Raw genomic sequence first — 15753 nt, forward strand, 5'->3', positions numbered from 1 at the left:
GAACTGGAAGAAATTGTGTAGACGTGGTGTTAATTATTCTGTAAATGTTCAGGAGAATTTACTAAGTAAAATCATCTGTAGTAGAGATTTCTTTATTAAAAAGTTTTAACTATAAATTCAATTTATTTAATAATTACAGAACTACTGTGGTTAGCTACTTTGCTTGGCTAAATTTTCATAGCTTGAGTTTTTCAAGAAACTGGTTATTTCATCAAAGTTGTCAAACTACTTGAATAGAGTTGTTCATTTGTATTCCCCCTCATTCTTTTGACACCTGTAGAGTCTATAGTGATTTTCCATTTCTTTCTCCTGATATTGTGATTTATATCATTTTTTTCTTTGTCAGTCTTACTAGAGATTTATCAATTTTGTGGACCAAAGAACCAGCTTTTGTTTTTTACTACTTATCTCTATTTTTTTCCTTCTGTTAGCTGAAGTCATTTATTTTTGCTTTTATTTATTATTTCTCTTCTTCTATTTGCTTTGGGTCTATATTGCTCTTCTTTGATCAGCTTAAGGTAAAAGCTTAGATTATTGATTTGAGATCTTTCTTTTTTAACATAAACATTTTTTTCTTTTACTTTAACCTATCTACATCATTACATTTGAAATGAGTTTCTTGTAGATAGTTTAGTTGTAGTCTTTAAATCCATTCTGATAGGGATCCCTGGGTGGCGCAGCGGTTTGGCACCTGCCTTTGGCCCAGGGCTCAATCCTGGAGACCCGGGATCGAGTCCCACATCGGGCTCCCGGTGCATGGAGCCTGCTTCTCCCTCTGCCTGTGTCTCTGCCTCTCTCTCTCTCTCAGTGGGACTATCATAAATAAATAAAAATTAAAAAAAAAAGTTTAAAAAAATAAATCCATTCTGATAATCTCTATCTTTTAATTGGTACATTTAGACCATTTACACTTCATATGACTTAGCCAGGTTTCGACTTAGGTCCATCATTTTATTATTTGTTTTCTGTTTGTTCACTGTTTTTCATGTTTCCCTTTTCTACCTCTTTTGGGTTATTCGAACATATTTAATGTTTTCAATTTATTATTTTTTGTACTGTATACAAAATAGATAGCTTTGTATTTAGATAGTTTAAAATTTTATTTTAGTGGTGGTTCTAGAGATTACAAAACTTACTTAAATTCTCAGTCTATTCAGAACAAATATTTTACCACTTCAAGTGGAATACAGAAAATTTATATCCTTTTACTCTCCAGGTATATGACACCCACATTGAAAATCCCTGACAATGTTATAATTTTTGCTTTCAATATTTTAAAAAGCTTAAAAGTAGAAAACTAGTCTATTATACATTTCTGTTGCTCTTTCTTCATTCCTGATGTTTGAAGGTTCCCTTTGGTATCATTTCATTTCATTCTGAAGAAGTTCAACTTCCTCTGCTGGCAACAGATTCTATACTTGTTGCTTCATCTGACGATGTCTTTATTTCACCTTAATTCCTGCAGGGTATTTTCACAGGATATAGCATTCTAGGTTGGTTGGCAGTTCTTTTCTTACTGTGCTTTAAAAATCTGTTGCCACTTTCTTTTTGGTCTCCATGGTTTCTGATAAGAAATCTACAATCATTTGAATTGCTGTTCCCTTATTGGAAAAGTATACATTTCTCTAGCTAGTTTCAGGAATTTTTTCTATGTTTTTAGTTTTCTAAGACTAGATGTGACTGGACCTTAGTTTCTCTCTGATTACCCTATTTGAGAGTTCACTGAGTTTCTAGGATCTTTAGGTTCCTGTCTTTTTCTAAATTTGGGGGTTTGTTAGCCATTTATTTTTTCAAACATATTTTTAGCATCTTACTCTTTCTGAGACTTCAACAACATTAATGACCTTTGGTTATTGTTCCACAGGTCTCTGAGGCTCTGTTTTTCTGCTTTTTGTTTTCGATCCATTTTCCCCTTTGTTGTTCAGATTAGATAAATTCTATTTGTCCATCTTCAAGTTCATTGACTCTTTCCTCTTTCATCTCTTTTCTGCTATCTAGCCGATCCAACTTGTGTTTTATTTCGATTACTATCATCTTCAGTTCTAAAATTTTCATTTTAGAACTTTATTCCTGGTTCTTCAAGCCAAGTAATTTTGAACAATACCTGAATATTTAAATATTATAAAGACTCTGGGTCTTCTTTAAATCCTTGAGAGTATGATATTTATTTCAGCATGTAAAATAGGCCAGTTAGATTTAGGCCACAAGTTGCAATATGTCTTCTGTGGGCTTAAGCTTCAACATCAGTTCAGTCTTCAAAGCCTTTGTTGTGCCCTTTGGATCTGTTCCAAATAGGTATCATTCAGTGAGTGTTCAGTCTGGGACCTCAGTATTCTGATAGTTCCATTCTTTTCTTTTCTTTTTTTTTTTTTAATAAAGATTTCATTTATTTGAGAAAGAGGAAGAGAGAGAGAGAGAGAGCATGAGCAGGAGGAAGGGCAGAGAGAAGCAGACTCTCTGCTGAGCAGGGAAGCCCAGTGTGGGGCTCGATTCTAGGACCCTAGGATCATGACCTGAGCCAGTGGCAGTCGCTTAACCAACTAGGCCACCCAGGGGCCTCTGTTAGTTCCATTCTTAAAGTTTTTATGTATATTGATTAGAATCAGATTCACATATGACAAATGTGTAGCTAAAGAGTAGGCCTAGAAATTTAAATAATAATATAGGGTTCCTATCCTGAGCTCTTCTTATTCCACAATATTCCCTGTAATTTCTGATTCCCTAGGCTCCTGTTTTTGTTCATGGACCAAAAAGCTGGGGCTTTAGTTACTCTGCTTTGCCATCCATTTCTGTGACTGTATGTCACAGACTGTATGTCTGTGATAGTAAGCAGCAAGAAGAATAGGGGTGGGGAGGTGAAAGAGGGATGCAACCACACTGCTGATTTAGTGATATTTTGAATTCTCATCTTCCCCAATTTGTCTACCATTTACTTTTTCAAAGCCTTCAAATAGCTTTTCTGTGCATTCTGTTTAGATTTTATATCTGTATTCAGTGGCAGACAGTGTGGAGTGTTTTTACTCCGTTAACCTTTAAAAAGCTGGTTTAATCAGAATTCTGACAACAGGTTTCTATTAAGTTATGTTCCTACTAGGCTTTGTTCCATAAAACTTATGCCTGCTTGCTCACTTACACTAGCAATACATACTTTGGTCCACACAGGCTTAGCAGGTTCTCTTTTAAGAGTACCCCCACTCCTTCCTTATGGCTAATGAAAAAGGTGGAAGCCTTCATTTCCCTTATCACACAGTCTTTCTGATATCAAGCAGAGGTCCCCTAAAATTCAAGTCAGTGCCCTAAAGAGCAACAGAGCAATGGCAGTTGAAGATTATTTTATTTCTGATGTTTACTACGTGTCTCTGTTCATTTTTAAGTATAACCATGGCAATATTCACTTTAATCAAGTCCAACACATGTTAATAAGTTTCCTTAAAGATCACATAAGCTCTAAGAGGTAAAGTTTAATAGAAGTACCTCTTGATGCTAAGTACATAATTTTGAAGGACAAAAACCAAGGATAAATAAAAATTAATAAAAACATGGCAATATTCACTTTAATCAAGTCTAACACATGTTAATAAGTTTCCTTAAAGATCACATAAGCTCTAAGAGGTAAAGTTTAATAGAAGTACTTCTTGATGCTAAGGACATAATTTTGAAGGACAAAAACCAAGGATAAATAAAAATTAATAAAACCAGAATCTAAAACCTTAGGCAGAATTAGAGGAGTAGAATGAAAAATGAATAAATCAAGAATTACATAGTCCCTCCTCAAATATAGGGACACATTAACAGGAAGGACTAAATTATTTAGATAATTGTGAGACTGACACCATGGGAAATCCAAAAATGTGTTTCTTTTTTGTGCTTAAGGAAGGCAAGGCATAAAAAATAAAATGCAAGTGCTGAAAGTACAAAACGCAACAGCAGAGTTGTCCTTTGTAACAAATGATCCAAAAACACAAAGCACTGTCATCTTCAGTCTGATTTTGCTACAAACTTTTGGAAAGTGATAATAAGGCAGAAAGCAAAGGAAGGAGTTGAGAGGTAAGTTAATGTCTCCCTCAAAGCTTATGTGTGCTGTCCAACAACACATACATTAGTAGCGATGAAAGTAGCTAATGCCACCAAATGGGAATATTTGAAAGAATCTAAAAAACAAGAGAAATAAAGTACACTACTGATTCTGAGTTTAGCAAAGAATTAAGAATAGTGTCTTGTTTAGATTTCATAATTAAGTGTACACAGAAATAACAATAAAACCCTACCATCAAATAACAGATTTTTTTTAATAGTAAAAATTTAAATAGAATTTTAGATATGCTTTGTAAAGATTGACCAAACTAAAATTCTCAGTAATGCTTATAATCACTTCTAATTTACTGCAAACTACTGGGAAAAACAAGTTTAAATCCTAAATTATACTACAAAAGAAGCAAATAGTACCATATTAAACACTATTAACAGTGAACCCTAACCCAAAGGAACCAACAAAACAAGTTACAAAAAATTACCCTTACCTCACCTAAAATTCAGGAATACCACAATAGAAACACAGGATCCCTTTCAACCCCTCAAAGAAAATTATTAGTCAGGCATTTCACCAAGCTCAACAACACATGGTCTGAGTATTTTTTTCTCCTAACCACTAACACTAGTTCTTATGATGTCAAAGACACTGTCCAGAACACCTGAGATACTTGGAATCTGGAATGTAGAGTCCAAGGCCTTGCTAGTCAACCCTTCTAATTCATCCCTACCTTTCAGGAAAATAGCACATTCCACATAATCTCAATTAGACTTTCTTCCTTAAACATAATAATTTATGTATTGTTTAATACAAATATAATTTGCATTAGATTATAGAACTTCCCTCCCCTTATGTCTTCCCTTTACATTTTTTTTTTTTCTTTTCAATCTTCTTTCTGGTCTTCTTGAAAGAAAACACACACATAAAAAAACTAACATATCCATGGGTCAATCCCAAGTTTACTTATTTAAGAGCTTGATGGCTTCTATCTTAACTGTTTCTATAGCTAATGTTCTTAAACTTCTATTTTTTCCTTTTATAAAACCTGACCTTTTCCTAAATTATGACAGCTATGTAATGTAAGCAGAGCATGTACTATTACATTAATCTAAAATACAGTTGACTCTTGAACAACATGGGTTTGAACTGCATGGGTCTACTTATATGTGATTTTTTCCCATACAGTGTAGTGTAGTACTGGAAATGTATTTTTTCTTCCTTATGATTTTCTTAATAACATTTTCTTTTCTCTAGCTTACTTTAGTGTAAAAATATAGTATATAACATACAGAATATATAACTATATTTTAATCAACCAGTAAGGCTTCTCATCAACAGAGGATTATTAGTAAATACATTTGAGGAGAGTCAAAAGTTATAAATGGGGGGGCACCTGGGTAGCTCAGTCAGTTAAGTGTCTGACTTTGGCTCAGGTCATGATCTCCGGGTCCTGGGATTGAGTCCCATGTTGGGCCTCTGCTCAGTGTGGACTCTGCTTGTCCTTCTCCCCCTCCCCCTGCTCATGTGCTCTCTCTCTCTCAAATAAATTCTTTAAAAAATGTTGTATGTGGATTACCGATTGCATAGGAGGATCATGCATTGTTCAAGGATCGACTGTAGAAGGAAATGGGAGTAAGTTCAAAGAAGTAAATTAACTTCTCCAAAGTGAGATGCAGACAAAGGCTAGTTGAATCTAGAATTAAAGACTTCTGACTTGTTGTTCAATTTCATTTATAATACATACTTCTACCAAAAGGTAGAATGTCTCTCAAGCCATACAAATCCTATACTTCAAAATTAATGCATGCAATCTTCTGATGATGCTCTAAACAAAATATTACCTTTCCTATGTAAGGTATACCAATTAAGAGATACAACCAATGAATGTCTCTTGTAAAAATACCCACTAAGAAAATGAGTATACCTTTCCTGACTCCGAGAGAACTCATTGAATGGTAATTAGACTATGCCAGCTCAAGATGCCAACTCTTAGATTCTCAAACCACAGTATTTTGTTTGACTTTCTATGACCATTTAGTCAAGGAGAAAATAACAGTGATGGATTTTCCTTCCCCTCCTAGACCAATGGTTCTAAGTATGATCTCCAGAGCAACAGCAGCAATAGCAAATCACCTGGAAATCTATTAGAAATGCAAATTCTCAGGCCTAACCCAGACCTATTGTATCATAAACTTGGGATGGGGCCCAGCAAACTGTGTTTTAACATATTTTCCAGATAATTCTCACATACACCAAAGTTTGAGAACCACTGTCCTGGACTATCAGTGTTTTGAAATATTTGCACCTTTTTCTCTATGTACATAAGCTTTTCACAACTTGTCATTTTAAGAATGCCTTCTCCACACTAAATTAATTGGACTGATAGAATATATTTTTAATGACAAGTTTCACTTTATCCTGTCCAGTGTTTCTTGAGTTTTGGCTCACGCAGAATAAGCATAAAACTTTAAATAGAAATTGCGATGATTTAATAATTAGCCTTAAGTATCACATTTCACTGACTCCATATCTGTAAAAATTTCATTTAAAAAATATCTTTTGTCTTTCTCATACTGAAATAACATTTTCTAATCAGTAACAAGTCTTGTGATTCACTATTTTATTTCTTGTACAATAATACCTTATGGAGAATTGCACTACTTGTAGTATTTATGTTCTATGTTTTCTATAAACAAAAATCCTAAGTACTTCAGGGTTCAAATTTTCTAATCTGCCACACAATTTAATCATTTAATACTTTTGCCCAGTTTCTACAGGTTGCAGTGGGAAGCTAATGTACTAGCAGGTACACGTCTTGCATTCCTTTTTCTTTCTCCTATTGTCTGATAACATATGTAAGTGGGAATGCTAGGAATTGTTAAAAGGAAGTAAATGAATTCTTTGTCTTACTCTGCACAGATGTGCTGAGTTCACATTTCCCAAAGGAGAAAGAAGATACTCAAAAGGAAATAAGGGTCACATTATATATAACAAATGTTTTAAGGAATCAGGATATATGAACTACAAGGTCAGTGGCTTGCCCCTCAGAATTCTGGATGATGTGGTAAGAAAAGAAAACGTCGAAGGCTAGATGGTAATCTAGGACAAGCGGTACATATTTCGACAAGTCTACAGCTGCGTTAAGCAAAGATGTACCTACTTGTTTGAAGTTAGAATTTGGCAATTAGTAATCTATTTTAAACCTTTCATAAATGGTAAAAATGGAGGAACATCAGTACTTTCATTTTGGAAAAGTAGGAAAATTTTTAAAAATCAGAATTTAAAAGTATCAATATTTAATATATAAAGTTAACAATAGAATGCTTATAATATTATTGTTTTTATTTTTTTTCAGGCAAAAACAGAAAAAAAAGGGGGGGGGGGAACTGCCCCAAAGTTGAAACTAAAATGTCTGAATTACAGAGATACCCAAAGACACTTTAGCCAGACAACAAGAAGGTTTTCAAATAGACAGATAACCTGTCAGGTCAATAAGAACAGTATGCAGCCGGAGCTACTTCAATGGACTGAGACTAGACTGGAGGCAAATCCCACAGGCAGCCTATTTTTTTAAGTGCCATAAAGAATGACAAAATCGCAAGAAGCCTACAGGAAGGATGAAAAGAAATTATTAACCACCTTTATAAACACCTGCCTAATTAAACACAGTTTGTCGTTATACCCAGAATGCAAAGAAGAAATGAATAGACACTAAAATGGTATTAGAAGAAAACGCACAAGAGAAATGATGAAGATTGAAACTCTTAATCCTTAAGAGTTGAAACCACCATGAATTATAAAAGTGTATATGATGGGGACTCAAGTTCAGATTTAATATTTATATGACAAACATCACTGCTAAAACATTTCCCAGGATCAATAAAGCCTACAACTTCTCTAAAGATTTCCTTGGAGTTCTGCACTCATAAAGTGCTGTTCTTTAATCTATTTCCTATGACCAGTTCAGGTAGGTAGTTACCTGGGAAAGGAAAGTAAACCAATTTCAAATAGAGCAACTGAAAGAAATCCATGCTAATTTTCACAATTGAACAAAGAAAACTGCCCAGAGAGCCAAATATCAAATAACAATAGAAACAAAAGCTTTACAGTTTATACCAGTGTGATAACAATTGGCATATCCCAAATGATAACCTTACAACTTACCATACAAGAGAACACTTCAACTCTATCAACTCTATATGAAGATAAGGTCAATGATTTTTGCAACCAAAATATGGTATCCCTGTGTGTTTGATTCTAAATTAGAGACCCTTGGAATATTAAAGTTATTAAAAGCTCTAGGGGACAGAGGAATGACAAAAATGACAATATTGTAGTTTCCTCAAACATTTGCAACTAAAAGAGTGTCTCTGTTCTTGGAATGAAGCCAGTGTATTTGATTTTTTTTTTTTTTAAACAAAGATTTAGGATAGTAAGCAAGTAGAAAACTTTCAAAATATATATATATATATATATTTTTTTTTTTTTTGAGAGAAATACAGTCCTTTAAATCTTGCTAGGAAAAAGAAATAATGGAGGTGCAAAAAGGGTAAAAAACAAGTTTGCTACCACCGGCTCTCATTGAGAGGTCCTTTTTTTTTTTTACACATTTACACAAAAAATAAAAATAAATATAAAAAATAAAAATACTGTCCACCTATTCATTCCTCAGGAAATAATTAAGTACATTAAATGAAAAACCAACCAAATAAAATCATTCTATACAAACCTGAAGGAAAAATTAATCAATCCAGATGTTTATGAAAGAGGAATAGACAGGAAAATTTTTTTAAAGATAAAAGGGCAAGCTTTCTGATATATATTTTCCCAAAAGTAGGTAGAATTGGAAGAAAGTATGATAAGCATCTAATCAGTCCTTAATTTAAAAAAGGGGAATGCCTGTGCTTCAGAACAACAATAGGTTGCCCATTCCCAAATAACCTATGAAGCCAGGCTTTCTTAAAGAGAGTAATTGGTAAGGTTCTCATACTAATTTTTTAGATAATATCTTTAGATAAATTTTCCACTGAAAAAGAAATGAGTATGAGAAGTGTTCTGTTGTTGAAATGAAATGTTTCTGGCTTCAATCCTTTCTAATGTTCTTCCTTTCCAGTTCTCCTGATCTCAATCCAGAAACCTCTGCATCCAGAGTTCATGCATTTTCCTTCTCTATTTTAGTGAAAACACACCACATCGATTGGAAGAATCTTACTAGATTTCCATTTGTTTTGCCTCAGCTCCTACATTAATCCAAACAATAAGGGCCTTTAAAACATTCATAAATAACCTGCTGCTGCTGGCACCTAGGAGCCGAGTGCTGCAATGTTAAGCAACAACAAATTTCATAGTTCAAGAGGCACAGTTAAGGAAAAAGGTTGCTCAGGAAATCACTCTTATTTAGCACAAAGATCCTTAAAAATTGCATGAAATCAGTCAAGTAACTATAGAAACCAATTTCTTCAGCTCCATATCACACGTCTCACACCTCAATTGTCTTTATTATCGTCTGCTGTCAGATCCTTAATCAGAAATGTGAACAGGCTTGATGATTTATTCAGCAGGGAAAAGAATCTGTAGGTCAAGTGAAAAATTTCACACACACACCCAAACACACACCACATCTTCAACCTTAGGTACTTTCATTTCCTTCTGTTCTCAGCAGCTCTGGGGGCAACTCCAGTGAGATCCAATATTAAGGCTCAATTAAAATAAGCTCCAATTAGTGGAGCTTTTTTCTCTGGGGCTAGAAAAGTCAGGAAATGGATATTGGGAAATGTAAAAAGTCAGCTACTGAGAGGAGGCTGCAGACATAAATGAACTTATTTGTTGATTTCTACAGTTGCTATGCAGAGGCCTCTGGGAGTAAAAGCTTAACCAGTCTAAGCTATAAACTAAAACCCCTGCAGCTAAACATGAACTGTGTGAAACAAGGGCTCCATTCCAGAACAGAAAACTGCTGGGCCCAGAAAATTAAAAGCCAGAGGCGTTTTCCATTTAAAACTAAATCCCAGTACCACCTCCCAGCCAAAGAATTATAAGCAGTATCAGATTTACAAAACGAACAATTACCCTGGAAAAATGTAGCCTATTGTACAGTCCCAGATGCTAAATCTCAGAAGTTTCTTTCTTTCTTTTTTTTTTAATCCCACATTATATTCCTCCAAGTACACTGCTGTAGTTTTACAAAGAGCCATTTCTAGACAGGCCTAAGCCTTGAAAATAAATTTTAAAAAGAGAGCACATAACTCATTGACCTCATTTGAAGGACTGCCCTTGCCTTCAGCAGTTCCTGTCTTTCCCCAAGGCTTCTGCAAATGGTATGCAACAGCAAAATAAACCCTGACCTAATTGCCAGGAGAGAGCTGCCAACCTTCCCTCCAACACAAAGACAAGCATGGTAACTTGAAAGTCCTACCTCTTTGGCTTTCTGCTTTAATCTCAGCTGTTCTGGATCTTCTTTATTGGAACGACTCTATCAAAGGAAAAGAAAATTTTAATAGAAATTACTAGCATCTAAACACCATAGTTGCCGTTAAATATTTAATAAATGACAATTTTCTCTTGTGATTGAAAACCTTAGCTCCGGGGGAAAATGCCTCAACCCAGTCTGGTGCACTCCCTCCTTTACGCCCCCTCCCTCTCATCATCTGGGCCGGCTGCTGCAGTTCTAGCCCCGAGGAAGCTTATACTGAAAATGATGCTAACAATGTCAGTCAGGTCCAGTTGAGGCATGACGTTGTTCTTGTTAGAACACTAAAAACTAAAAAATGGATGGTACAGATGAAGGGAAAGAAAAGAAGGATAATTGCTGGCTCAAATGAAGGAAAGCAATCAACACTGGCTCATCTTCAGGTGAAGCCATTTTGGAAAAACATGGCATTTCAAGGACTATTAAAATCAAGGATCTCACTGGGTGATGTATGAAATTGTTGAATCGCTATATTGTATACTTGATATAACACTGTATGTTAACTGGAATTAAAATAAAAACAAAAATAGATAATATAATACCAGGAACCTGACTTTGAACCAAATCAATCTCCTTCAAAGTATGATTTTTTAAAAACTATATAGAAAATACTTCCCAACGTTTTCATTAGACTATCTTGTCATCTTTGGGTCCTCCATAGCACTCAATTGAATACTATGTACAAGTAAATGCCTAATAAATTTTTATTGAATATTGCTTTCCATATTGATTCAATTCAACATTCAAAAATAAATAATCTTACAGGACTGCTAGAAGGAGAGAGCTACCTTCTATATGCAATGCTATGATGAAGCAAAAGGTAAGGGACTTCATTTCTGAGACTATGAACTTCTGTCCACTGAGAAATATGCTCAGAAGTATTCTTTTTTCTCATTCTGTTTTCTAACTCCTTATAAAGCTGAATATTTGTTCTATGAAATGCAACATCAGCTAACTAAATATAGCTAGCAAAATAAAAGCTAAAATATTTTCTTATTTACTAAGTTATGTGATATGTTTTACTGATGATTCAGTACTTTTGTTAAAGGGAAGTACAAGAAAGAAGCCATTTAGATTTAAAAGTGCCTTGTAATTTTAAAAAAAGATTTTATTTATTTATTTGAGAGAGAGAATGAGCACAAGCCAGAAGGGGAGGGGCAGCAGGAGAGGGAGAAGCAGACTCCCTGCTCAATGAGGCTTGATTCCAGGACCCCAGGATCATGACCTGAGCCAAAGGCAGCCGCCTAATGGACTTGAGCCACCCACACACCCCAAGAATGCCTTGTAATTTTAAACATATTAAGTGTTTACCTATATAAGGCTACCAAAAGCCAGTAACTTTTTTCTTCATTTTGTCTCCTATCTACTAAAACAACTTAACTTTAGCCCGAACTACAATAAACTCCTTTATTATTCTACTTATAATAATAGGACAATAGGGGTCACCCAGTCTGGGTGGCTTGGCGGTTGAGTGTCTGCCTTTGGCTCGGAGTGTGGTCCTGGAGTCCCAGGATCGAGTCCTGCATTGGGTTTTCTGCTTGGAGCCTACTTCTTCCTCTGCCTGTGTCTCCACCTCTGATTCTCTGTGTCTCTCATGAATAAATAAAATCTTAAAAAAAAAAAAAGAAGGATAATAAGTGTGTACATATGTATTTATTTAAAAATGTGTATGTATGTTATATATTTGTAAGTGTATGATTTTTGCCTAGTATGAAATGGGCACATTTGAGTATCAAGTTTTTATCAGTCAACCAATATTTTATTAATTATTCATAAATAAATTCTACTCTGTGTGACTCTATTCTGAGCCTGGAAATATAGAAATGAAATAACAAGACAAAGCCTCTGCTTTTGAGTGACTTATATTTTAAGAAGAGAAAAAAATAAAACAAAAAATTTTATAAAAATGAAACACAGTTGTGATATGTAACACATTTATGATGGGGAAAAATAAATACAATTGCTCATAATGATAAGCACTATTAAGAAAATTGGATAATGTGATAGAAAGGAATGTATGTGGGGTACTTCTTTGCTAGGACAGGAGAGAAGACATCTGAGAGAAGTGACATTTGAGTAGAGATCTGAATGACAAGGAGGCAGCCACGCAAAATTCTGGGGGAAGAATAAGCAAAAGGCACAGTTATTGCAAAAGCATTAAAATGGGAACAAGCCTGGGAAAGTTGAGGAAAAAAGGAAGGCCTAAGTGGCTGGGCCATAGAGAAAAGTTGAAAGAGATAACGTTGGAGACCATGTAGGCCAAGATATGGAGTTGGGGTTTAATTCTAGTTATAATTTTAAAAAGCCACTAAAAGGCTTGGAGCACAGGAGTGACATGCCACTGCTACCACACTTTAGAAGCATCACTCTGGCTGCTATGCAATGGATGCAGCACTGTAGAGATCTGAGATCAGAAGCACAGGCTTCCAGAACAACTTAGGAGACTGCTCTACAACAACTGTGGTTTTAGAAAAAGGTGAGGGAAACTTGAACTAATGTCATAGCAGAGGAGATTAGTTTGAAATATATTTTGGAGGCAGAGCCAACTAGATTTATGGATTGGATGTAGGGTGTGAAGTAAAGAGAATAGATGATTTCCTAGGATTCTGGCCTAAGCAATTAGAAAGATGAGAATGCCAACTTTCTAAGGCAGTAAAAGGCCAAAGTAGATGTAGGACATGGGAACTCAACTTTAAGGTTGAGATGCCTAATTAGCAGTCTACAATGCCCTCTTGGCACCCCCAAAGAAGGTCAGTGTGACTGGAGCAGAGCAAGTAAAGAAGGGAGGGATATGAGAGGTATCTTTTAAAATCTGGTAAGAAATTTGGATTTTATTTTAAGTGTAAGAGAAAGTCACTAAAGGCTTTCAAGTAACAGAGATACGCATGATTTGTTATGAAAACATTATTTTGACAACAGTATGAAAAACAGATTGTAGAAGGAAAAGATCAGTTAGGAGACATTTTATTAAAAGTCCACTGAAAGATGATTTAGACCAGAGTGGTGACAACGGTGATGAACAGAAGATGATTAATACACTTGGGAAACACAACAGGAAGTGAACTGCATGTAGGGAGAGGACAGGACTCCTAGGATTTCCCGGCTTGAACATCTGGGCAAATAATAGTGTCACTTACTAAGTTAGGAAAACCTATTGAGAGTAAAAGGTATTATGGGGGGAGGAAAATCAGAAATTCTTTTGGACACATTATATTTGAGATGCCTATTGGCCAACCATATGGAGACTTAGTAGGCAGTTAGCTATATCAAGTCCAGAGTTCCACAAGGTAGACTGAGTTGGAAATATAAATTTAAGACAGAAGCAGAGAAGAAGCCCTAGGACTGGGCCTGGATACTCTAATATTTAGAAGTCTGGTAAAGAAAGAAAAACCAAGAGAGAGTGAGAGTATAAAATATTATATCCAATAATAAGTAAACAAGTATTTAATAATTTATGATCTTGTTTGCAGCATAGTAATTGGAAATAAAATACCAATAAACCACTTCATTACACTGGCTGTGTGCTTGTTTATAAAATACTTGACGGGTCAAGGAAGAGCATCTTCCTATCCCAGCTGTTCTTCCCAGTGCAAGAGGGGTGAGTGTGAGGACTGAGATTGTGGGCCATTGAGAAGCAGCAGAGTGATAAGGTTGTGGTGCACGACATCCTTGTGGGGGGTTGGAGCACATGAGGGTATAGATCAGTGGCCAAGAATGCCAGATGATGAAAGGCTAGAGAGACTGACCAAAGCATGGGCTGGTGGGCATTACTGCCAATTACCTGGGCATTGAAATGAGGGCAGGGGAAACAGTGGTAGCAAACAGAGGAGGCAGCCAGCATGGCTGTTTGGAGATTAGTTAGACTGAGCAAATAAGTAAATTGAAGACATAAGTAAATATATCAAGGATAATGAGAGTCAGGTTTCTGACTGTGGAAAAAGTATTTATAAACACAGAAAGATTTAGGCTAGACAAAGCCCTAAGATACTAGAGTCAGAGGTATCTATATAAACTTATGGTTTTAGAATATATACACTACATGTGTAATATACATACACCATAAATTTATCTCCCAGATCTGTCCACCATTTGAGAGGGTCTACATGTAGCAATGAGCACACTGTACATTCTATTCTTGGGTTTCCGGATAACATTCTCAACTAAAAAGATGCAGGATTCTTTGTAGAAATGGCTGATTCCAGGGCTGAGGAAAGACAAGCAAAAGCTGGGCCTGGAATAAATTGTGCCAAAAGTAAGAGTAAGTTCAGTGAATGATGGCAACATGAGTAATAGACAGATGTGCCAGCTGGAAGAGTCTCCCACTCAGGAGGAATTTGAGTATCAAAATAAATAATGATAGTAATGGATTATAATCTATTGAATCAAATAGAAATCCAAGGCCATTTTATTATGAATGAATAAAAGAGAAAGAAAAGCTCTTCCACATAGAATGCTAGTAAATCTAAAAGATGATGAAAATTAAAAAATCACCTTTTATATTTATAAGTAGTGCCCATCATAGAGGTAGCTGATTCAGGTAGATATCATCTATGGGCACTAAAGTTGATAGGTGCGGGTTTGGTGAGGAGGGAGATATTGGTATAATCTTGAAATACCTTCCTATGAAAAGCTGATTATAAAAGGGAAAATGGCAAATTTGAAATGGAGAGAATTGGCAGGCACCCACATGACTGGGTGATCAAGGTTGTCTTACAACAGGATTAGCTGAGAAGAATGTATCTATTCCTGCTAAGAATTCATAGCCTAAGTCATGAGGAACTATCAGATGAACCCAGGAATTATCAGTCACCCTACAGATGGTGAGGCCTGTACTCTTAAAATCTGTCAAAGACATCAAAGAGAAAGTCATAAAATCTGACTAAAGGAGCCTGAAGAGATGACAACCGAATGAAACACATATTGTTGAATGGGAAAATGGACCATGAAGGAAAAGGAGACTGGGAGGAGACAGTTGGTAAAATCTGAATGGGGTTTGTGGATTACATGGCAGTGTTATACTGGGTTATACAGCAGAATGTCCTATTTTCACAAATATATGCTAGAACGTTTAGAAGTTATGGACCTCAGGGCTGAAGCTTACTTTCAAAAGGTTCAGAGAAAGGCTAATTAGAGATGATAGTTGTACAACTTGTAAATATACAAAAAAAAACCTTGGAATAGAAAGAAAGGGGTAGCCCGGGTGGCTCAGTGGTTTAGCGCCACCTTCAGCCTGGGATTGAGTCCCACGTCGGGC

The 15753-nt window shown here is 35.5% G+C and overlaps 1 protein-coding gene across 1 annotated transcript in view; it reads right to left on the bottom strand.

The window, feature by feature from the left end:
• The window catches only part of TAF4B (TATA-box binding protein associated factor 4b), a 126317-nt gene that overhangs the window by 33750 nt on the left and 76814 nt on the right, over positions 1 to 15753 (bottom strand). Inside the window, exon 13 of the mRNA XM_025429265.3 lies at positions 10446 to 10502. Within this exon, the coding sequence (XP_025285050.1) occupies positions 10446 to 10502 (57 nt within the window). The remainder of the gene's footprint in view (positions 1 to 10445; positions 10503 to 15753) is intronic.

Source organism: Canis lupus, chromosome 7, assembly GCF_003254725.2.
Source record: "Canis lupus dingo isolate Sandy chromosome 7, ASM325472v2, whole genome shotgun sequence".
Classification (NCBI taxonomy): domain Eukaryota; kingdom Metazoa; phylum Chordata; class Mammalia; order Carnivora; family Canidae; genus Canis; species Canis lupus.